This window comes from Centroberyx gerrardi, chromosome 14 (genome assembly GCF_048128805.1).
Source record: "Centroberyx gerrardi isolate f3 chromosome 14, fCenGer3.hap1.cur.20231027, whole genome shotgun sequence".
Classification (NCBI taxonomy): domain Eukaryota; kingdom Metazoa; phylum Chordata; class Actinopteri; order Beryciformes; family Berycidae; genus Centroberyx; species Centroberyx gerrardi.
In genome coordinates this window covers 20602943-20628302 of record NC_136010.1, presented here as the reverse complement: position 1 = coordinate 20628302, position 25360 = coordinate 20602943, and the positions used below count along the sequence as shown (strand labels likewise).

Below are 25360 nucleotides of genomic sequence, written 5' to 3'. Positions count from 1 at the left end.
ACTAACCCGTGCGTATTGAATTATCGGTGTCGTATCTTCTTATTTCCCCGTGTTCTACAGTACGGCGCATCGCTCCGTGTAATGGATCAGAAGAGCATCTGTGGCAAAATAACCTAGGTAATTATCAGCGAGTGAGTCAATGTGTTTGCGGTCATGGGTGATTATGTCCTCAAGCATTTATTGACGTTTCAGGATGTATATGAAATAATAGCTCTGCGTGTTTGTGTGTATGTGTGGGTCGTGTTTGGTGGCAGGGGGTGTTTCGCTTAATGCCGGTGCCACTGACCTGGTTCAGTTTTTATTAGGCCCACTCAGAGATCTGGTTTGGCCCTTTGCCACATTCCTTCGTCATGATCAAAACTTACCCCCTGCTTCTTTTAGGTTAAGCTCTTAAGGCTGACCCATCCTCTGTCTGTGTGTGTGTGTGTGTGTGTGTGTGTGTGTGTGCCATTATAAATATGAGCAAAACTCAGTGAGTCAGTGTTTCACCAAGCTGGAACCATGTCACACATGGAATGAATCAGTCTCAAAACAAAAAAAGAAAAAACAGACCTCCGGATTGAAAGCTCCACCAAGCTATCTCTCTGACATCATACCAATAACAAAGACCTATAGACCAGCAGGGAGAGGACTCGCCTCTATTAGATCAGCTCTGACTGGCTCGGTCCCTGAGCAATACAACGCCATGACTCACCCTCTCAGCCTGGGTGTCATTACCCCCACCCTCTCTGTACACACTGCTCATAGTTGACAGAAAGCCATTATACTGTATTTTCAAGATGCTAATAAAGCGACTTGGCCATGGGTCTAGAAAATCCATGCGGCGTCCTGGTGGGATATAGTCACCGCCCCTCTCTATGCTGCTGCAACACACCCAATAGGGAATCGGTGTAAAAACTGTATGCATGTATGTTATCTCTGTGTCTGACATTTACCTACACACACACACACGCACTGACACGCACACGCATGCTGTGCTCCTTCCACATACTCTGCAGTGTTTATAGAGAGGGTGTTGGCTGACTCAGTCAAACTCTATCTCTACCCATCTCATAACATCAGCGCGCACACAGATGTTCGTTTCGATTCGCTCCAGTTCACTCCCCCAGCCTCATCCGTCAGTCCATCGGCCATGTGGAAGGATTTATTTATTAAACACAGCTAACGTCTGCTGTGTAAGATTGGAAGAATACAGATTTCAATCTTCAGAGAAAGCCTCAAAAACAGCATGCGGTAAACATTCGGTTGACATTCAGTGGTCGTAAGGAGGTTTTCCTCTGATTTTTCCCTCCGTTTCTAGTCTCTGGCGTCTGACTGCTAAAGCCTTTTCATCTGCTGTGAGTGACTGATCTGCTCGCCCTCTCCTCCCTGGGCTTCTGCCCGGCTTATTGAGCAGCCCCTTGCGTGTGCCTTCAAAGAGAAACAGATAAATCATGAACTAAATGTCAGTGTCCAGTGGCTGAGCAATGTCCGCAGGCTCCGCTAAGCTAAAGATACACCCCACCCCTTGTGCACGTGCGCACACATACATGCGCACACACTCTGCCTCCAAACCCTTGGACTGTAACCGTCCCGCACACATACACATACACGCACACACCCCTCAATGAGAGTGATGTAGGGTGGACATAGGGCTGGAATGACTGAAGTCCAGCCAGCTAACTCATTTCAGTGATAGGACAGGAGCTTGCCCTGTGCCGGGGCCCGAGGCTGCTGCACGTGATGGATGGATGTAATGTAGGAGAGTGGTTTCTCTGCACCCACACCATCCCAACTTGACCTCCTGGAGATGGACGAGGTGGTGCGGGTGACGTGTGTGTGTGTGAGTGTGAGAAAGTGTGGATTCACCATTCCCTGAACCTAGAATTGCTCATTAGCCACACCTACTAGCGATACCAGATTTCGAGGAAGCGGAGAGAATTGAGTGTCGGACGAGATTCATCACCCTGGGCCAGCGGAGGGTAGCTGTTGATGATCAAGTGTTACCAGCAGAGGGTCTAATAGTTGTTAATGCACGCACTGTTCGCTCCTACTCTCTGAAACATACATTTATTGAATGAGTTTTCACAGTATACGGTATATTGATCGATGTTTTCGTTAACACGCCGTTACATGCAACTGAGAAAATGTACACATTCCATTATTTTGATGCATTCAGTCTTGCCTAGATGCAATGATGCATTCGCAGACATATGCAAATATCGCCCTTGTGTATGTGCCCGTGTCTGTGTGAGTCATGGATCCAGGCAGCATGGGGTCAGCCCAGCAACAAGCGATGCACACATCAAGTCGGCGACTGCGTCTCCTCAGGCTGTGCTTTCCAATACAATTCCTTCTGCTCGGTTGTGCACATTCTTAGCACACGTGCCTGCGACACCGCTGCCAACTACCCAAGGCCTTACCCACACACACACACACACACACACACATGCATGAGGCTTCCTATACCTCTTTACAGGTTGCGAATTCCTCAGTCACTCGCTGTCCCACGTAATGAAATCTCTCACAAGACATTTCACACCGGCAAATATTGTGTTATTCCGCATTGTCGGCGTCACGTTACGTCGGCGATCTCTGATATATAACACTGTCACCTGGGTGTGTTTACAGGCCTTGTAGCGTCCTCTGTGGGTGAAACCATTCGCCGCGTTGATATGTGTATGTGAGAGGGAGAGAGAGAAAGAGAGAGAGAGAGGGGGGAGGAAAAAGCGGAAGAGAGAGAGAGTCCTTTTGTCATCCCCTGGGGTTCTCCCTGATGCATCGGGCGGCATATTGTCAGTGACAGCCCAAGTTATTGAGGCTAAGAGCGCATCACACTTTTCTTGCTCTGCAAAACCATAATCCACAGAGCTGGGGAAGCTATTACTGCTCCGGAGCATTCTGTTAGTAAGAAATCAAACTGTGGCCTTTCCTAACACCTTTCCCGTTGCCTCCCCTGTGTCGTCGCGCATCCCCTTTTCAATGGATCATCCAATTTTAGGAGAATAGTGCTTACTATCGCTGTTTCCTATTGTTACGCCGCCTTTAGGAGATAAACATGGTTCATTGCTAATGTTAATGCCAAGTTCTGATCACAGATGTACTGTATCTATACCGATGGGACTCTATCCATATGGTCTCTTTCTCTCTCGCTGCTTTAATCCTCCTATCTGTCTCCATATTGTTCCCCCCTCTCAGTTCCATCAGTAGTACGCTGATTGAACTCTCCTTCCTGTCCTCATGTTGTTTCTCTCTTTCTCTCTGATCCACTGCAGCACTTTGTCTCCCACTCCATAGGACGTGAGATGTAAAGATCACTCTTACCATGGATAATGGAGATGGGGGGGGGATAGATTGTGCTCGTCTTTGATCTCTCTCTGTCTCTCTTTCACTCTCTCTCAGCTATTGTGTGTGTGTGTGAGTGTGTGTGCGTGTTTGTATGCGCACGTGCAGCGTGAGTGTGTATTTTTGTTATTTATCTATGTGCGTGCATTTGTGTATAGGTGCGTGTTCGTACGCGTGAATGTGAGTGCGTGCATCGGTCTGTTTTTGTGTGCGGCATTTGTATTTGTGTGTGTGTGTGTGTGCAGATAGACAGAAGGAGATAGGGTTTCAAACCACAATGATGGCAAACAGCAGCAGGCCTTTGATGAGTCAGGGTGCAGTAGGGAGCCTCTTGTCTTTACATCACATCCAGACGGCCTCCACACAACAGATCAGCCAGACGAACAATGGAGCGAGGAGGAAGCGTGCTCAGAGGCTTAAATACACACACACACTCACACGCACACGCACGCACGCACACACACACTCCAGATGACCATACACCGCCCCTCCTGTGTTCCACCGCACTGCGTTTGCATTTTTATGTAGACGTTTTATCTCTGCGCCTCACAAGGGGGTTAACCTAGCTGTTAGAGTGTTAGAGCTATGCATTATGGAGTGGACTGGAGCTGCCGGGAGATTGGAGCCTAGAGATGAAAGAGAGATCGGTAGGTAAAAAAGACAGGAGAATAAGCCTAAAGATCCCTCATTAAAAATCTTGCTCTCTACGTTGTGCCATCTCCATCCTGTCTCCCTCCCTCTCTCCCTCCCTCTCTCTCCCTCTCTCTCTCTCTCTCTCTCTCTCTCTCTCCTCTTCTGATCAAACTGCCTGGTGAGTCTGGAACTACATGCTTGAGCGATGCCCTCGGCGGTAGTGGACAACAGAGGTCTCCATGGCTCATTACAGTCTGCCTCGCCGTATTGACCTTGTTTTTTACTTTAGTACTGTTTTTACTTACAGCACGCCGCCCTCAGCGCAGGGTTCAACAGATTAACTCATTGACAGACAGAACGTAGTATACTAAAAAAAAAAATCAGCCCTGACGGATGCCCACATTTTTAGCACGGGCGGCCCCGGTGGGAAGCGAACCCCGCTAACCCCGGCGGTGTCGGTGGGCGTGTCCGCTCAGCTGCGCGGGACCAGACGGGCCACGGGGCAGAGCGGCGCTCACGGAAGTGGGTGGACATGGACGCTGGGTGAAGGAGCGGTTAATGTCATGGTCCGTCATGCTGCTCCGCATCACACAAAGAGGACAGGAGAGGGGAGAAGACCCTGCCAGCTCAGGATGACCGCAGGGCGGCTGTGACTGTTCTTTCACCTCTGCCTGCCCCGGCCAAGGATCCACAGAAGGGACGGACGAGAGAGGCTCGGCCTTAGCTTCGTTTCAGCTTTTGTTAAATGTCTTCCTCAAAGGCACAATAGGATTAGAAAGGACGATTTTGAGGTCACTTCTCACTGTCTGAAAAAAAAAAAAAAAAAAATCGCTTGTTACTTTTGTCACATGCAATTACTCAGTGACCGGTGAGGACGGGGTACCTTGAGTTAATGTGGGCTCAGTCTCTTTCAGCGGTAATCCGTCATACCCACCTACACACAGGCTGGCTGCTCTCAAGGTGTTAGATTGTCTACACACCTACTGCAAGCATCAACTAAACAGGAGCATACTAGCAAATGAGCCCAGATAGCAACAGCACTGAGCCAGTTTTATCTCAAACATGTAACTAATGGGTATTTAGTACAGTCAGCCAACAATAGCAGGCAAGCCATCCGGAGCCAGGAATATATTTCTGGATGCTGAGTACTTTGGGACACCATCTGTGTTTATTGCCAAGTGCGCTGATGATTATCACATTGACTATAATAAGCCTGCAACATTAAGCCTGCACGCAAAGCGTTAGCAAAACCAATCCTTTCCATTATCTGCTAAAAGAGTTGATGTAGCTATTCTGTCAAGGGTGCAGGGCTAATGCCATTGTCCTTGTTTTGCAGCAAAGTGGAGAGGGAAAGATTCACTTCTGCTCTAGGGCCTCATCCCCTTCGATATCTGCGCTATAGATAGTACTTTTCCTAATGGCACGGTCTCATTGATACTTATGGCTTATGAATTCTGTCATTAAACATGTTTAAAACAATGACTTTTGATTTAGAAGTCATTAAAGATCTAGGTTTCACTGCATATCACTAGAGCAGACATTAATTGGAGAAGTGGATGTTATGAAAGGAGGTCCCCAACCTGGTCATTGTCCCTTTCATAACCATAACACCCAGCTTGTGCAGACTGACCTCTCGTTGAGATATTGGCCCACTAATTGGGTTTCTAGAAGAATGTATCTAACCTGAAGAGAGAGAAGGGCGATTGGGGACATTGATTTCCTTCATGTACCATTTTTCATCCCAAAGCCTACCTCCATCTACAATTAATCTCCAGGGTCCATTTGCTCCTCTGCAGCGACTAATTGACTTCACACAGACTCCACTTTGCTGGCCAATTACAGCTCTCAGCCGAAGCAGTGGCAATAGTAAGAGCAGCAGAGCTTGTCTCAGACAGGAAAACACTCCACACCTCTCACAACAGCCATTTTGAGAGAAGGGTGTTGGGGGTGCGGGGTGGGTGTAGTTGTTCCACCACTGTCACATTCAGTGAACATGAGCAGGGGTTTGGAGAATGAGACCGCTAGTAGTGGAACCCGAATGTCTGTCTGTCTGTGTCTGCCGCTCGCTCTCTGGAAAGAAAACAATTGGTGCACCAGTCATGCCACAATTGTTAATGTTGATTGTCTCCCTGCCATTTTAAGGGGAAAGTGAAGATGCTGGATATCCCTTAGATGCCAATAAACTGTTGATTCTGTGTCTGCCTGTCAGACAGGGAATAAGGCAGGGCATCGTGATGCCCCGAGTTGCCAAATGGACCTAACAAGGTGGTAATTAGCGGATGGCGGGGTCTTTCTTTCCATATCCAGGGCCGGGCTTCTGTCATGGAATGGCCTCATTAGACGCCCACTGACACCCCTGCCGGTGACATCTCTGCATTGCTTCCGTGCTCATTTAGGAGAGGATTGTGTCTATGCAAGCCAACTGTAATTTAGCTGCCTGTTTACTTGGGTGCCTGAGAATATCTTTACTTTGATGGATCTCGTCAATTGTTTCTCTCCCAGTGAGGTGAGGCACACTGGTGTGCCAAGAAGCCAGCTCAGATGCAATTTGAGATTTAACGCGAGCGTTTTTGGCAAATAAGTTCTCGTGCCAACAATATATAATATGACGATTGCTACAGGTTTCCCCTGTGTGCTCAGTAGTGTGCCAGCTTATTTGCCAAAAAGTTTATGTATTCTGTTAAGTATATTCCTACTAATGCCAAACATTTTACATTTGTTTACTCCAATTAAAATTCAAGCTTATGAGTGTAAATCCAACTTTTTTTTCCTGTTGAATATGGGTTTGGCCAAGTCCAAAAGCTCATTGTTTTCCCCAATGTTCTGCTTGAGTCAGAGTTGGTGTTCTGTGCTGCTAAACCCTTCTTATGGTGTTGGAAGGACTGAAGCTTTTGTCCAGTCTGTGGACTGAAAAACGACCCGCCTTTCAATGAAAGACTTTTACAAAGCACTTTAATAGTTTTGACATCAGATACAGAGAATGACAGATGGTGAGCTGAGAGGAGGGATAGACCTCTGCTCTGTGCAGTTTCTCATGCTCACTTGGCAGATCTACCAAAATGTATGTATCCTATGGGACCGGGAAAGGATGATGGGCAGCAGCACCTGTCTTTGTGTGTGTGTGTGTGTGTGTGTGTGTGTGAGAGAGAGAGAGGGAGAGAGAAAGAGAGAGGCGGGGTTCTGTCAGTCCATATCCATATGTTTCCACTCTGCAGGTCTTTCATTATTGATCTAAGCAAGGCCTCAGAAATCATCTCCTTGGGAAGTCTCTCCTCTCCTCTCCTCTCCTCTCCTCTCCTCTCCTCTCCTCAGTTAAGTTGGATGTGTGAAGTGAACACTGGAAGCTAATAGCAGAATTCAAAACAGACAGACTGGGGGCTTGGTTTTTGTTTGCCTTCATCCTGACCGACTGATCTAACTGATGAGGCAGGATGGAAGGAGAAAAAAAAGATGTGTGTGTAGAGGAAGGGGAGGGGGGGGGGCAGCTACAGGTAGACACACACACGCACAGCAGAGGCTGGCGATATGAGAAAAGACAAAAGGTTAAGTGGCTCAGAGAGGAGGAAAGAAAAAAGCGATTGCTATTCAGAAAGTGATCTCACAGATAGGTGTGAGGAGTCCTGTGGGGATCTGCCAGCGCTGACGAATCTCCGCGACGAGGGAGGCAAAGACGTACAGTCAGAGAGGAAGACTGCAGAGCGACGGCATGATGATGGAAGGGTAGGAGGAGAGAGAGGTGGGGCGAGTTCCCATGCGGGTTCCCATGCATCATCATTCAAAATACCCTCCCACCCACTTTCCCCCCGTCCCTCGCTCCCTCTGTTTTTAATGATTCTCCGTCCCTGAACTGCCCCCGCACCCCTTCTATGAGAGAGTGTCTGTAATAGCCAGATGACAAGGCACAAAGGCTTCCATTGTGTCCCACATGCCTCGCACTACCAGCCTGGCAAGCCAATGATGCGCTGTCTTGTAAGCTAGCGGGAGGCTGAGGGCTTGGAGGCTCCCTCCCTCTCTCCCTCCCTCTCTCCCTCTCTCTCTCCCTCGCTCCCCCTCTCTGGAGATATGATGTAGAGCACTAACGCTACCTGACAGCCAGGCCACAAAGGCTGCCCTGTCTTCAAAACACTTGAGTGGGAGTTCGCTTTGGGTAGGGGAGGTGATGTGTGTGTGTGTGTGTGTGTGTGTGTGTGTGTGAGAGAGAGAGAGAGAGAGAGAGAGAGAGAGAGAGAGGGAGATTTTATTGACCCAGTGGGATATCTAGCCTTGGTTGCAGGAATCCTGTGATAACAATTAGCACCATCCATTGTCCATAGCTGAACCCCGCTGATCTTTCCAGGGAGGATAATGTGTGTGGAAATGGAGCCAGGCTGGTATTCCCATGTGGAGCAGAATTCCCAAGCAGGATGGAAGCCCTGTTCGAGGCAATATCCTCCCATCCCCTCCCCATACCCCCTAACATGGGAACAGAGCTGGCCGGGAAGGGGAGGGATGTGTACTGTTTGTGTGGGTGTGTATGTGTGTGTGTGTGGGTGTGTATGTGTGTTAGAATGTGGGGTTTTCATGTCTCATAGCTTCTGGGAACATGGACCACAGGCTTGTGGTTTGCGAGTTGTGATGCGTGGCCAGACCCAGCTTTTGTTTCCTTGACCTAAATTCCTCACATTCATTGTGCCAGTAAAAAGTCTATAGAGTTACATAATGGGGAGCCATGTTTCTCTTGGCCCCGGCCCTCAGTTGTGTCTCTGCCATACTGCAGTTACTGGACTGTTTCAACTTAAGTAAAGTAGCAGGCACTCTCAAAGTGGCTGCAGGCCTAGAAACTCCAAATTCACTCCAATGTTTGGCTCATTTGTGTGCCTGCAGAGCAATGGCTTAAAATATCGAGCTGTTTTGAACAGCCGGTAAGTATGCATATTGACGAAGCTTACAATGCTCTCATCAAATCTATGTTCTACAACACTTTTTGGCAGTCGGTAAGGGGGCGGATTAGCATACAGCTCAGCCAGCCAATGGAATGCTGCTAATCTGCGATCTCAGCCGCGGCCCTTTTTATCACCTTGGGGGACTTCAGAGAACTTCATTTAATCTAAAATAATTTTTGAATTAGGTGAGAGATGGTTCCCCGATGGCGAGCCATTTTTTATTTACCGCATGCTTTCAGCCACCAAGTCTGTCCCCCAAGACGTCCCGCTGAAAATGGATGCCGTCAAAATTGCTGTTCAGCTTTCAAGAGTAGAATTCTTGTTGGGTGCGGTGCTGCGTATGCTCTTCACTTTGAAATGTTTCATTGCTTTCACTGTGGGAATATTTCTCTTTGTGACTACCCAGTGTGATTATTTCTTATTCAGTCTCTTTCAACCGAAATCTACGGATTTGAACTCTGCCACTCCGTTAAAGAAAGTGTCTTGGGTGGGTGTGTGTGTGTGTGTGTGTGTGTGTGGGTGCATATGTTAGCAAAGAGGTTGGAATGGAGTTGAACAATATTTCGAATTCCAATCAAGGTATAAAAGATTGCACCATCTATATAGCAACATTTTTTCAGAATATTTTTTTTTAGAATACACTCAATCAATCCTAAAAAAAACACGGTATACAGTGAGAGGAAAATGGTCATGGGCTGCAAGTCCAGCAACAGATTTTCCTACATTCTGCCATTGTACAGCTGTTTCAAACCACACAAAAAGGTGATGCAGATTTAAAACATACAACTGGACTTAACTGTGCATTGCAGGTCCTATTGCTGCTGCAATATCTGTCAAAAACAATCACAACGCAATGCTTTGTCCAGTTAGTGCAGCCCTACTAACCACTACCTGAGTTATTAGAAGGTGAGACAACAAAGTGAGTCCTCCACTCCCTGCCAGGCAGCTCTGAGGGAAAAGACGATGGTTAGTGATGCCCAGAGTGTAACTGAAGCCATTTTCAAAGCGCATCCTCTGCGCCCCACCCTGAGGAAGAGGCTCACGCTCCACATCAGCTTCAAAACATTAACAGCTGGAGTCTACACAGCTCACAGAGGCAGAGCACTATAGCAGACGCAAGGGAGTTCTCTCTCTCCCCCCCTCTCCCTCTCTCTCTCTTTCTATCTCTCTCTTTCCTCCCTCTGACATTCTGTCGCTCCGAGGAGAATGGTAAATTTCCTTCCTCTTGAAGATGACTGCACAGCCCCCGCGATTCCTCAAACTTCGCTTGAGCCGCTGTTGCTCGGGAGTGTGCGGAGAGAAGCAACAGTCCTTACATTGTCCTCCTCCTCCTCTTCATGCTAACATCTGGATAGTCGGTGGAGGAGTCCAATTACTGTTTCATCACATATGACAGCTTCAATCTGCCATGCGTGCCCCTGGGGTTCCTGCTCGGTACCTAGCCTACTCAGGTGCAATGATTGTCATCCCAACACGGTTTTGAAGTTGAGCTTTCAAACTGTACGCCTGCCCTTCTGATCGGGGGCTTGCAGCATCTGTTATCGCCGGTCAGAGGATTGTGGAGGCCCTTGTTACTAATTCAGTACAATACAAATTCACATTTTGGTTTTAATTGTCTTGAAAATCACATCAGCAGAGTGTTGTAAATGAGTGTCACGTAGATGCCCTCCTATGTAATTTTAATGTTGGACTGACCCGGGTTTCTCCTCTCCTCTCCTCTCCTCTCCTCTCCTCTCCTCTCCTCTCCTCCAGGTAAGGTGCTGAATACTGATCTGCGCCACTACCTCAGTCTGCAGTTTCAGAAGGGCTCCCTGGACCATAAGCTCCAGCAGGTGATCAGGGACAACCTGTACCTGCGCACCATTCCCTGTGAGTAGCCACCACAGCCTCGGGCACCCGAGTCTGCTCTGTGTGTCTGGGCTCAGCTTGTTGCCCTCTGACCCCTCCAGATGGGGCCGGGTCTGTTCACGTCTGCAGCACCAGCCTGCTTTCTTCTTGCCCACCTTTCCTCATGTCTTTTTTTTTTTTTTTAAAGCCTCTCGACTTTAATTCTGCTCCATGTCCTCCACTTCCTCCTTAGCTTCAATTAATTTAAAAACTAATGTGAATTAAAAGTAATGTCAAAATGATATGAATTTCTGATTCATCTAACAACAAAACTCGTCTATTTACCAAATCATGTGCACAGTACCCAGGCTTAGACTGAATGTAACACTGGTATCCTAGGAAAACCTTGCATCTCCCGTGGACTTTTATACCGAGGGCTGACGTCAAGATTGACGTAAAATTTTACTTTATTCAAAACAAGTGTGAATTATCACCTCTTTCCAATACAGGTCAACTTAATAGTTTTTGAATCATTGTCTTGATTTTTTTTCAGTCATTTTCTTGATGCTAGTAAAGTGATCTGCTTTATTCTGCCTTGTTTCAAGAGTGACTCTTGTTTCTGGAAAATTCCTGGAACAAGTGAAACTGCTTTGGAAAGAAGGTGAATTATCTCACACCTTTGGCAGAATTTAAAAAAGAAAGAAAAATAAGATTGGTGACACTTTATTTCAATCGTCCACTATTGACTCTCTACAATATATCAGTTGACTGTCAACAAGATTTGTCTCGACAGACAAGCAACATGTATTCAACCCACTAGTAGACTATAAGGGGCATCTCAAGTGCTGATCAACAGACTTCATCAACTGAGTTTCTGTTGACTATCAGCTAAGAAGAAACACAAAGAAACATGGAATTAATTATTTAATTATATTGCCTTACTGTCTTATTACCCAAACTAAAAAAACAACACTGTTGCATATTTACTGATACAGTTTTGAAAGTCAACAGTGGATTATGAAAATAATATGATACCATAAGGTTTTAAAACCAAGTATAAGACTAAATGAATTGTAAAGATCATTTTTTTGCATTGTAGGCTTCATTGACTCCTTGGTTAATTATTAAATTAAAGGTGTGTAGGAGTGATGTTAACTCATCTCTCCACAACTCTTTATTTCCCAGACCGGAGTCTCTTTCTTTATGAGTCTGCTCTGCCGGTCCTTTAAAATAGAAGGATAAATGACCAGGGCAGAAAGATGCTGTTTTTATACCCTCGTGGTTTTCAAATGGACAGCAAGGCCAACAGGGCTAAATGAAACAGCAGCTGTAATTCTCTGCGCCGCACAGCGCAGAGTGAAATGCCATATCGCCATTTATCACCGCTTCAGACTCATTTATTATCTGTGTAACTTTCAATTAACATTTAGAAAGTTTCTCATCTCTGACATTTTGTTATGATGGAAAGTCACGCACGCTTTGAATAATATGTTATTTTTCATGTACAAGTAAAACACGGTTGAATGATTGGAAATAACTACAAGTAATCCTAACCGGCAGGGCTTCTTAATTTCTCATCTCGCTGAATGCATCTGCTCATTTTTCATCCCTTTCACGGGCCAGTGTTTCGTAAATGTTCCGCGTGTAAATCATTGTGATCATTTAACCAAATCATAGGCTTTGCTGCAGAAATTAATGCAAAGTCATAAAAAAAAAAAAAAGCATATGAGGACAAATTAGCCTAACCGCTCCTGAACAATTTCAGAGATAAAAGCAGTAGCATCTCAACCAGGGTTGCGCTCAATTTCCTTCAAGCATCTCCAAAATTGTTGCAAGCATTAAAGCAATTACATCTCAAGCGCTAGTTTTAGCCCATTCAACGCATTTGAGCCGAGTTTAGAATGGCAACAATGGCGCTGTAAAACCTCGCGCCGTGCCTATCCCGTGCGAAGACGTCTGGCTCCAGCAGGTCGACATATGCCCCTTGTCCGCTCCGCCTATGAGAGGCCGTCGCTGACCTCGTGACGACCCCGGACAGCCGCCGCCGCGCGCTCGTTACGGCGGCCTGAGCGGCATCTCAGAGCGAGAGGAGCGTGACTTCCTCCTTCCCCAGCGCGGGGCGAGGGCTTCATTAAACATCGCTCTCGACGCCCACAAAAAAAGATGACAGGAGCGGAAGACGGTGCCAGGGGTCCAAGGCACCACATAATCCTTGAAGCTTGGCTGAACCCCCAACCCACTCACCCCCCCTCCAACTACCTCTCTTCTTCCCCAGGCATTAATATCCGTTATGGCAGGGCAGGCAGTTCCGCGAGTCTCATTGCAAGATAAAAAAAATATATATATAAAAAAAAACGGGGAAGGATAGTAGAAATAAAAAAAAGTGCCCTAGGTATTCAATCTCAGCAATTGCTCTTTCTTGAGTAGATTGAAGAGGGCTCCTTTCAAGTTTTTAAGCCAGTGAGACAAAAGACGGCATATAGGCGATGAGATCAAGAGTGATGGCGCAAATGGTTCACATCTTCTCGATTTAGAACAACTGCCAGGGAGCTGATCATCACTCCCATCTTTAGGCTGATATCTTGTTGCCTCCCTTCTACTTCCAGGCCGTTTGGAGGCCATGAGGCCAGAACATTCATCACACATTTCAGTGAGGATGCAGTAGTACCTCTGGTTCCTCTGTAAGGAGCTTGAAGTGGTCTGGCATCTGGCAGCATCCAGTTTTGTAAATTACTTTGCCAATTGTTTTTTTTTTTTTTCCTCTCTGCTTTCCCCTCTCTGTGTTTGTCTTTCTCTCTCTCTGCTGCAATTAGCATCCAGGAGCCTTGCTGCTAAATGCTTGGTGTAGGGCTGACTGTCACTTGGGCTCTGGTGCCCCACTGAGTGGGTGTCCAGCCTGCTATGAGGAACACAACAATGTAATCGCACATAACAATTGGAGAGCTAGATTTTGTTCTCTAGCTACAACAACCCCCATAATACTGTTTTTTTTTTCTTTTTTCTGTTTGTTTTGACGCTATCACCCCGTATTGTTTTCATACAGTTGTTTCATCCCTTCAAAGCAAACTTTGTGAGGACACGGACAGAAGATGCAAGTTAAAATAGCGTTTTCTTTTCCAGTGAGAATTGGCGGCAGATTTTCTCTCGTCTTCTCTTCAAAGCTCCGTCTCAGATTACAGTCAGATATAGGGTTTAGACTGGTTTCAGCAGTCTTAGCGGTCTCCGTCTCCACTATCTACCCATGGCTGAGGTGTAACCGTACGAACCCACACCGCTGCAGCCGGTCCAGGTGCGGATAGAGAATGACCTTTTGTCCTTAGGGGAAGAGTTCACACCTCTAGACCAAGACAGCCATCATGATAATTTCCGCAGCCATCCGTTTCCCACGTCCCTCTGTCTGTCAAGCCGTCGCCCTCTAGCCCCTTCGACCTCTGGCAGTCATGTTGCGGCAACATTTTCAGACATCAGATGAAATGATGATAATTACAAAGGCACATGACGCTGTGATGAGAATCAGAGCCGTCAGAGCCTCTGTGGGAAAACCGATCCAAGTTATCTCACCATCTCCAGGTAGGATAGCTGAACAAACAAAAGAAAGTTAAATATCCACATTTCCATATTCCCCTACTCAAAGACGCGCTCATATTTCCTCCTTTTTGTGGCCTCGCCGCTCTGCTCTGATTGCTTTGTCTGATAGAATAAAGTATTGTCTTTATAACAGACAGAGCTATTTCTGATGCTGCAGTCAGGATGGATGTTGACACAGGGAGAAGATGAAGTGTGGAATAGGTCTGTATTAAACTCCATATTAAAATCCCTTGTGCCTGCAGCGTAGTCAGATAGTAGCAGTTCAGTTGAGGTACTGTAAATGGCCTGATTACATCTAAGCAGACGGTAAGCAGAGTTGGCATCTTAGAGAGCGTAAAATCATTTTCATAACAATATGTTTTCGACGTCTCACAGATGAGAGCATCAACAAGACAAAACGAGACAGGTTTTTTTTTAGCCAATTACTACAGTTGTGGCAGATTATTTTTTAACGACTGCAAGCTTTGTGGGCACTGGCACGTACTGCGGAGCTTCATCTTTGGAATGGCAGCCTGTTTAAGGACAAGAACAGAAATTAATAGTTCAAGAAGGAGAGGAAGGGAAGAAAATACAGATTTGGAGGCCTGGAGTCCATAGAGCAACTGTTGCTCTAAGGTTGCTTCAGAAATAAACCAAATGGCCTTGAATATAACCCCTGAAATTAAGGGGAAAACACATTGTAAAACGTTTCACAGTTTTTTACTCCTGTGACCTTGGACAGTTCAGCCCAAGTTTATGAACATGAACAAATCTCTCCCAACGCTGGAAACGAGAGTGCCAAGGTTGTAATCTGTGATGCCATTAAAAGTGACTTTGTGGAGCTGCTTCTTTGATAGTAAAAAGTAGAGCTACTGTGTGGACATTGCTCTGGGGATATAGGTTTTCTATGAATTAATTCTATGACTTCCCAAGTTCAGTCTTTCATAGAATTCTTCCAGAAAATATCTTGGTTCTCTGGGTGCATTTTCACCCTAAGTCCATCATACTATGTTTGCATGAGCAAACTTTTTACTTAAGAAGCATTACACAGAGGAGTCAGTACCATTCCTCTGTCATCATTGTATTCCTGGGCCTGGGAAACCAAGCTTTGAGTTAGATTTGAACGTGAATGTACAGTATAAATGCATATCATATACTCGGATGTAGGCAGTGTAGTTATTCAACACATATACAGTAAGTCATGCCTGAAGTGATGGTTCCATAGTTCCATCCATGCATGTGGTTCACACCTAAAGCCAACTAGGCCACAAGCGGACCAACCCAATCATTCTGAATTCACCACTTCTCCTCACTCACTGACTGTATTAACACAACATGTCATTGCCTCCACGAGGAAGAGAAAGCGTGGTGTCGTACTAAAAAATCTCTAAGTAAAAGTGGCCATTAAAATCCAATTCATTATCATTATTGTTACTGTTTCGCTCCTTCAGTCTCCTGACAGCTCTGCTGCATAGTGTGCGGAGGATATTTTCTCTGTTTCAAATTTGAATAATGAATTCATAGCTTTGTGATCCCGGCTCTACTGACTATTCATGATGTAGACACAGGTTTCCCCCTGGGTACTGCATTTGGACTTGACTCACATCCCCGTGGACATGTTGGAAACGGTGTCGCTCCCAACTCCCCCTCCGTCAGTGAGTAGCGCATTCCTTTGGTGTTGATCCCTCTCCTGTCTTTGCCTGTGTCATCATCGGCAGGTACCACTCGGCAGCCCAGAGAGGGGGAAGTTCCCGGAGTGGACTATAATTTCATCAGCGTGGGGGAGTTCCGTGTGCTGGAAGAGAGTGGACTGCTGCTGGAGAGTGGCACCTATGACGGTAGGTGTCCTGTCCGCCATAATGTGTTCAATACAGCAGACGAGTGTGTGTACAGTACAACTTCATCTGAAGGGAAGGAGAGGAGGAATCAGTTGTTGAACTAATAGGAGTAGGGATGAAATATCGGGCAGCACAAATTTGTCAAAGAATATATATTTCAAATGCAATATCAATTGTGTGTGTACGTGTGTGTGTGTGTGTGTGTGTGCGAGCGAGGGGGGGTTGTTATTGAAACTGTCTGAAATACCTTTCCCCCTAAGAAAAAGATTGCACCATCTTGCGAGTTGGGAATTTCAGCTGTCGATGGTGCGTTTTCGATATTCTTTCGATTCGTTGTGCAGCCCCGCAGGATTAGCAGTGGAATTTCTGAAAAGAGAGAGTCAAAGGCAAAGACTAGAATGAGCTGGGCATTCCTGTGATAGGCAGATCACTTCCCAGAGAAGGATGAGTGAAACGGGGGAACAAAGCATCATCACATCACCACGTCGTCCCGGGGGACCCCGACGCCCTGGTTGTTAGTTGGCTGAGTGTGTCTGCTGAGCTGTGCACCATCACCCGGGTCATCAGGTGAAGTCAACACACTGCCCACGTCATCATCCTGTCATCGTGAATGTGAAAGGGACTGGAGGTAATATATCCCCGAGTGATTTTTGTTCTCCCACGAGGAACTTCACCCCGGCCCATTATACAGTGTGTTGGAGATGTGTTGGGCATGTAAGAGCTCCCTCTCCAGCCCTCTGACCCACATCCAGCGCTGGGAGACTGACCCTTCAACCCCGGGACAGCGTAGCAGTCAACAGGATGAATAATGGATCTGCTCTGCCCTTCCCTGCTTAATGTAACGCCGCTGTAGGTTTATGGAAGGCGCAGTTTCAGGAAGTTAGTTATTAATGCCCAGGCCTTCGACCTATGAGTCCTCGCTGATAAATTGTGAGAGAAACCTCTCATGCGCAGACACAGATGGATAGACAGACAAACACACACACACACACACACAGAAAGAGAGGGAGAGTGATTTACCACATAGTGAATGATCTCCTTGTGGGGAGTCAATCATTGACTGCAGTTCTGTGTTCCCGGTTGCTCCGGGACGAGTCCAAAAGGCAGCCTATATAGATCGTAAATGTAGCCATTTATATCTGGCTGGTTGAATGGAAACCGATGTGACTAATCGGCCAGACCTGTGAACAACAGGAGCTCGATCTGTTAGCCGTGGTTAATCTGTAACCGACAAACACAGTCACAACCACTGCTCTGCCAGAGCCAATCTCTGAGACAATGAGCATTTCACAGATTGGTTGTCATATCACTCAGAAATAATAGAAAGTTATTTTAGAAGACACATATTATGAAAATACTTAACCAAGCATAAAAGAGGAAAATTGTGTTTTTATAAGATCCCTCCTCAGCATTAATCCATTAAATTTCCACATCCCAACAGTCTCCCTCTCTGCATTCCAAGCAGGTCTTAGCGGCGGAGTTGACTCAACCGTTGGTGAAGTTGACGGGGAGGTTTAAATTGTGCTAAAACAAAGAGAGGAGTTTGCCAAAAAAGTTGGAGGAGTTTTTGTTTTACAGAATGATGAAAGTGTCAGGGTGTGAGTAATACTTGCTACCTCGGTGCTGTGCCTGAACTCCCAAATATTAGACCTGTGTGTGTGTGTGTGTGCAAGTGTGTGTGCGTGGTTGCGTGCATGTATGCGAACTAGGGCATATCCAATTTTCTACTTCTGACTGTAGACGGTACCCAAAAGCCAGCAGTATGAATCATTCATTATAGAGAGGGAGCTGAACTGGACAAAGAGAAAATGCAGGGAAAGCAGGTGTCTCTCTGTTGAAACTCTCAGTCAGCAACAGTAGGTCTGGGTTTCTGATGTAATGCAGACCTCAGTTGATAGGGCAGCAGTGCACACATAGTTTGTAGCATTATTATAGCCCAAGATGTGCTGAATTTTATTCATTATGCTGTATAATCTGAAGTAGTATCATAGGCTATCATAATTCTTGCCAAATAGCCTAGTATGGAGGTATTATAGATCAGATTCAATAAGCCTCATACACTGCTGCCTGTACCTTTATAGACAAGGCACTGCTGTGGAAATGTCATTGTAGCTGACCGTAACAGGCCTGTATGTGCAGTCCATGGTTATAGGCTCAGTGAAGACCTGCAGACAGAGGACAGTTTGACAGGGAATGAAGGTGATGGCATTCCTTTTGTTTGTGCAAATTACAAAATGCATTCCCCTTGATAATCATAGGCTTTAGTGGAAAAGCTAGGGGGGGGGGGGGGAAACTGACCATTTACCAACCCTTTGTTTTGTTGGAACAAATTGCCTGGTGCCATTTTTTATAATAGGGCCTTTTTGGTATTATAGGCTTTGTGAAGGGCTGGGGCAAAGCAGCGTAACTGAGGATTAGATAGCCACAGGGCAGTGGGCCAGGAGTCACAGAGGAGGGAGGGGGCAAAGGTGCTGCGCTAGCAACAGCTGCCCACTCCTTGGAACTGGCAACGCGGAGCCACGAAGATTAAGAAATACCTCAGTTCTTAGGACTGCACTTGTGATAACACAGGAGTTGGATTAGTGTTGTTATTGCACAGGTCCAAATAGCAGCAGAGAATAAAAAAGCTGAAACAGAAAGAACTGGGAGAACAAAAGAAGGAGGGATAAAGAGAGAGAGATTAGTATGGATGAGAGGAACTAACGAAAGAAAAATCAGGGCGGGGAAAAAATAAAAAAAAGAACGAGGGGGAGACGGGTTTATAATTCAAGTTGGGTGTCATTATGCTGACTCTGGAGATGAGCATAAAGTAGACAGGAAGTTTATTTATGAGAGGCAGGTCATTAGCAGTGGCTAGCGGGGCTGTCTGCCACACACACACACACACACACACCCACACACACACACACACACACACACACACACACGCACACGCACACACAGAGCAGAGGAATGCAGGGTTGACAAGGTTGGCTTGTGAAGCGTGGGCATCCATGCCAAGCAGTCCCGCCGCGCTGTGCCAGGGCCGGAGCACAAGATGGGCTTTACCCGCCTAGGGCACTGGCAGTCAGTGATGAGGCCCGGGCAGACTGGGCGCTGCCCAAGAGAGTGCAGGCCCGTCCTCAATGATTAATGAGCGTCTGTGGCTCAGGCTGGCGAGTTCACAGAGACAGAGGGAGCACCGGAGAGCGAGGTGGGGTGGGGGTGGAGGGGGCGGGGGGGGGGGGGATGTTGAAGGGCGAGCCGGAGCAAAGACCCTGGAGAGGCTTTCCCAACTTTCCCAAACATAAGGGGTTTTCCCGTTTTTCTTTTCGTGTTTGAAAACACTGCCCCGAAAGCATTTGCATGCATTTCACGTGTCTAAATGACTATGACTGCATGCATGTATAATATCTTTGCTTTCTAGCATTACCAGCTTCCATAACAGCCTGTAATGGAGGTTTTGTGAGGGATGCAGTGAGATTCAGATCAGTTATGTGTCACTGGAGACTTTCAATCTTTGGTTGCAGTTGTATTCCCATCAATTTGAGATTCTCACGAGTTTGAGATGAGATACACTGGCAGCTGCTGACTACTCCAGATGGCATGACATCTACACACACACGTGCGTACACACACACACACACACACACACACACGCACACACATACACACACACACGGCCTTAGTGGTGCATATTTCAGCTCAGGGTCTCTCAGGACGCAACCCACACAGCCTTCTAATGGGGAGCAAGTTTTTAAAAAATAATGCTTCCTCCGCAATGAAACTACTTGTAACTGGCAGCAAACACAACTGTGCATGTTCAACATGGGTGTGCAATTCAGAGATGGTCTCAAGGAACTGTTGGCCCCGGGTTGTTGAGATGAATATGACTTTGCTTTATACAATGTCCACCCACCACTCTGTGAAAGCTGCAAAAAGCACTTGAGGGAATATTCACTTACCCTTGTAAAGGAAACACACGTTTTAGATGATTGCTATGCACCCTTCTAACTTAACAGTATGTCAGTTCTTAGATGAAGTATCAGCCCTGTGTACGCGCTGTTCGTTCCTGCTGCTTTTACCTGTAAAACGATTTGTACTTGTCATTTTTCCATCTTAGTGTGACAAAAGGGAGGCAAGATTGAGATGATGTAAGCTATAGATGACAGAAGATATTGAATTTTACGGTGTGATGGGCTGTCGTGTTTTTTTCCACTGTCCTACTCTATATTTATGAATTTGTCTTTAATACATCAAAATCTGTTATAGTCTTTTGTAAATATTGCATGTAGTGTCTGATGCAAATGGAGAGGAAGACAATCCTAGGCTCTCGTAGGTTGCAATTCAAGTCTACACAGTAAGAAAAATAAGATAACTGAATCTTGTCTGTTTTTTGTCTCTCTGCTGTTACTGGTTTAGTCATGACAAGCCATGCTTTTATAGGAGAACCCAAGGCGAGAAAGAAGGGAACAACTGGTGCAATGCATTAAGCTCTATCCTGCATCTCCTTCTGTTTGAAACAGAGCAGAAGCCAGAAGCTAGAGCATTTTGATTTGTTGATTCAGTGCCCATATCAACAGGTGTCTATTTTTGTCACACACACACGTGGTCATGGGAGACTATTAGCATGGTGGCTCCCATCCCTTTCTTTCTTTTTTTTTTTTTTGTTTGAGAATGAACAGTCTTTGTCTTTACAGTCTTTGTTTTTACTGAGGCAGTGCACAAAAATACTAAACTCCAATCTGCCACTTTTACCATGGTAAAAGTGGCAGATTGGAGTTTTAGTTATACAAACATTTCTCGGAGGCAGAGCTGCTCTGGGCGTAGAAATAATTGAGTTAAATCTCAACGGGCAGAGGCAAAAACACAGTTAGCTAACTTGCAAACTGGAATGGCAAAGAAGGAACTCTAATCTAAATGAAAAATAAAAATGGCAAAGACTTTTTCATTCATTCATCACCATGGCATTCAAGATCTTGGAGGCTCAGCTAGGCTAATTAGTTAACCTAAATAACTTGTATGGCTAAATTGAATTTTTTTCACTCTACTGTTCCTTCCCATGGAGGTTTAACTCAACCAGTGAGATTATACTGTATGTTCCTCCAGACCAGCTGTGCCTCTGAGAAATGTTTGTAGAACTAAAGCTGTAATCTGCATAAAGGTGAGAGGGAGACAGAAGGCGACACATAGGAGGGATTAATGGCAGAATTCAGTTTTAGGCCCACAGGGGTAAATGTGTCTCCAAAGGCAGGGGCATTAACCATCCTGAGCACATGATGGCTTCCAACTTAACACATAGCCTGGCGCAGTGTTATTAAAGCGTCATTTTCTCACCGCGTGAGTGTCTGCCTGCCACTCTGTCCCGTTGACATGATAAGCCCATCACCGGTCACATTAAACAAATGCTGGGGATGATGGATCTCACTGATCCCTATCAGAGGGTGATGGTGACAAATATCATTACAAATATGCCGTTCCCCTTTTCCTCACTGCTCCCCCTCGCTGTGTGCTCCAGCACACATTCATCAGTGTCCAGCAGAGATGTATTTATGTAGCATTAATCACAGCTGAGAGGGAGGGAGAGAGAGAGAGAGAGATCACAGGAAAGGCAGGTGACAGGTCTGGACTAAAGGAGACCACCTATCTTTCATCTCCATTGCTTGGTGGTAAAGTATAATGAAGTGGTCTTTTGTCAAATGCTAATTCTTGGTCTGATGTTTGAGGGTGAGGGTCAATTCACTTCAGTTTGATCTGCTATGAAGTGTTTGTCTTATCAAAAAATAGAATTATTTCCCTATAAGGAGGGTGTTATATCCAGTCTCAAATAAACTGTGAATTAAGGCTCTATCATTGTTCTGTGAATTGCAGTTTCAGTTGACATTTTGAATGGAGGGAATTGAAACTGAATTGGCCCTAACTCTTCTGGCTGCTTGTGTGTTGAGCGTGAAAGCCGGCTGTTCCTTGTATGGCTGTATCTAATTGGGTCTTTTTCCTCCTGTAATGATGTGAATGCTGGGTACCGTGTGTCAGACATTAGTCAGCATTCTGCTGCATGACACTGCCAGCTGAGGCTGGACTAGTTAGATTATAGTTCGTGGGTCTTCCATGAATGAACTGTGTAACAGAGTCGGGGCTCCTAGACCTGGGAGAAACAGTAGAGGAGTATGTGCCAAAAAAAGAGAGGGTGAAACGATTTTCTCTTTGCGGCTTTCTAGCAAGTTCAATCAAGGGCTTGTTAAGTACCATTTTCTGAAAGTGAAAGGTGTTCCGAGCCGAGATTCAGGGGAAAGCCTCACTTTCTCACTCGTTAAGTAAAGTTAACAGACTCGGCCTCCAATTTTTTCAAGTTATATGGTTTTACACCCACACCGTTAGTGTGGTTATGAATCCTCATCAAAGACAGCGCTTTTCACATTGTGGCTCATTATTAGAAACTTCAGCGTGATCTGTCTCAATGCACTTTCTTATTGTGACCGTTATTTCTCAGCTCCCAAAAGGCTTGCCTACCTTTAGTCTAAGCTGCAGAAACTGTGGAGGGCACAGAGCAAATTACCAGCTCTAATTCAACTCCCTCGTTTGGCATTCTTTCATTAAGCTCCCCATTAATTATAAACCTAATAAAGGCTGTAATGATTTTGAACAAGGTGCTGATACTAATACTGTATAAATTAAAAAAAGGATATCATGTAAGTGCCTAAATCAATTAAGATGTTTTGTTTGACATGACGCTCAGGCAAATTGTGCAGTTTCTAAATTAGTTTGTGTGTTGATAATTTATTTAGCATATTGTAATTACTGCAATTTGCATTAAAAGATTGTTTGTTCAGCCGTACTGTCTAATCAAGGTGTACACGGTTGTTTCTCTATTAATGTCATTGCAACTTTCTGTCTGTCTGTGCCGTACCAATATCTGACCTTGGCATTATACTGTAGATTTCCATATGACAAACAAGATTTTGATGAAAATTTTTAAATGGGCAAAAAATGAGAATGAAAATTTAAGAATGTAAATTTCTTAGTTTTGCTCTATGAGATGTGAAGACTTGAACGCTCCTTATGATTCCATTGTCTCATAATGTCTGTCAGAGAAAAGATACAGATTGATACATCTCACTCTCTCTTCCCTTTGCTCCCCTCCTCTATTTTCCTCTCTCTCCCTCCCTGTAGACTCCTTCTCCACAGTATCTGTCCTCCCCCTGATGTGCAGTTAAACTGTTACAATACAATGTTCTGCTATTCAGACACAGCTCAGTCTTAACCACTCTGCAGTCCCACACAAACCCACAGGAGGACTGTGGCTTCCCAGGGAGAGAGAACAACCGATGAATCAATATTTATACTGTACCTTCCGTAGGAATTTCTCCCCCCCGCGCTTCTAACTTTCCATCCTTCTTTCTATTATTCTACTCTCTCTCTCGTTTAGAGAGAGGAGGGAGCGAGTGGTAAAGTGGGTCACCCCTCTCCTACAGTCAAGGAAAGAGGAAGACTAGCGAAGTGCAACTATTGCCGTCCCCCAACCCCCCGCCCCTCGCTCTGAGGAGTCGGGCTGTTTGCCGCCTAGGGCGCCGACATGACAGTAAAGGCAAGCTGATGGACTTAAAGGAGCAATCTAGTGCCTGAGCTCCTACCTTGGCACAAAGGCTGTAGTCACGGGTTCCCTGGGGAGAGCAGCAGTAAATATGACAATGCAACAGTCCAGGCTTTGCACTTTGTTCAGAGGGCCGGGACTGAGGCTACTGCAGTAGTAGAACAGAGTTGTTTTTTGCTCTGCTGTATTGGCCTGCACAGCATGAAGAGAATCAGTCCCTTCCTGCAGTATGTGTCTTTTTAATTGTGGCCACGCAAATGAGCTTCTACCTGCTGTGTGTGTGTGTGTGTGTGTGTGTGTGTGTGTGTATTTTATTTCTATACTTATGAGAGAGATAGAAAGATGAGGAAAATTGTCCATATCAAGGACAGTTTGCCAGTCCTCACTTCCATAAGGGGCTATTTTAGGCTTAGGACTTCGTTTTAGGGTTAAGGCTAGTACTAGGTTTAGGTTTAGTTTAGGTAAGAGTTAAGCATGTAGTGGTGAGGGTTAAGGTTAGTGTTTGCAGTTAGGGAATTAATGTAATCATGAAGGTCTTTGCAAGTGTACTAATACAAACCTGCGTGTGTGTTTTGTATAATAATGGATGTGCATTATGTCTGTCTCTCTCCCTGTCTCGCCCCTTTTTTTCCATTTCCAGGAAACTACTATGGGACCCCCAAGCCCCCTGCAGAGCCCAGCCCAGTGCAGCCCGACTTGGTGGACCAGGTTCTGTTCGACGAGGAGTTCGACACGGAGGTCCAACGAAAACGAACCACCTCTGTCAGCAAGATGGACAGGAAGGACAGCGCCGCCCCAGAGGAGGAGGAGGAAGACGAGAGGCCCGCCATGGTCAATGGCCTAGCTGGTGAGAGTCGCCACTGGAACAAATTTATCCTCAAAAAACCTTGGAAACCTTGAGCATCTTGACTTGATTTCCTTTGTAACTTAATTCTCACGAGCCAGTGGTATTCGTATAGCCAGTCTTAACACAGCTGTGCTCCATACTGCTTTTCTCCTAATTTAAGCAGCAGCAGGTTTTTTGTTTTGTTTTTTGGTCTACCAGTTCATTATATTCTCCCTGAAATGCAAAACAGCAGGGCCCTCTCTACTGTATTTTGCTCTCGTCTCTATCATTCTTTCATCCAAACAGACCTCCCCAGGATTAGCTGTTCTGCATGCAAGGTCAGCGCTAAATCACAGCCCTCCAAAGTCAAGAAGTAGCCAGAGTCTGGTTGAGATCAATAGGAAAAGAAATCCCTCTGGTTAGAGGGATAGACTTTGTCCTTGTTTGATTCTCCCACAAGGATATCCTCACATGACCGACTGCATAAACAAAGTCAAGAATGAAGTGTTACAGCTGATGGTGGATGGTCATCTTTGAGAAAGTAGTCAGAAAACTCTGTACAAAATCAAATTGTAATAGGATCAAAATTATGTGCCAACATGTTGCATAACAACCATTCACATTAAATAATTTACAGTAATAATTAGGGATGCACTTTGTTTTTTTTAGGCTCATACCAATATTTTCCCACCCATATCGTCCGATACTGATATGCATTTCTGTAAGAATCTTAGTACAAATGCACATGCAGCTTTTCACAGCCTATCTTAAGATAATTAAGTGGTTTGTAAACAAAACGCCATGTTAGTTTTATTCTGTTGCAAATTTGACAGTCGTATTAAGTGAAAAACAA

General features: G+C 45.5%; 1 protein-coding gene across 1 annotated transcript in view; it reads left to right on the top strand.

Annotated features, from left to right (window-relative positions):
- Window positions 1-25360, top strand: part of magi3a (membrane associated guanylate kinase, WW and PDZ domain containing 3a) — a 107136-nt gene that overhangs the window by 53380 nt on the left and 28396 nt on the right. Inside the window, exons 2-4 of the mRNA XM_078288475.1 lie at window positions 10632-10748; window positions 15992-16111; window positions 24322-24528. Coding sequence (XP_078144601.1) covers window positions 10632-10748; window positions 15992-16111; window positions 24322-24528 — 444 coding nt within the window. The remainder of the gene's footprint in view (window positions 1-10631; window positions 10749-15991; window positions 16112-24321; window positions 24529-25360) is intronic.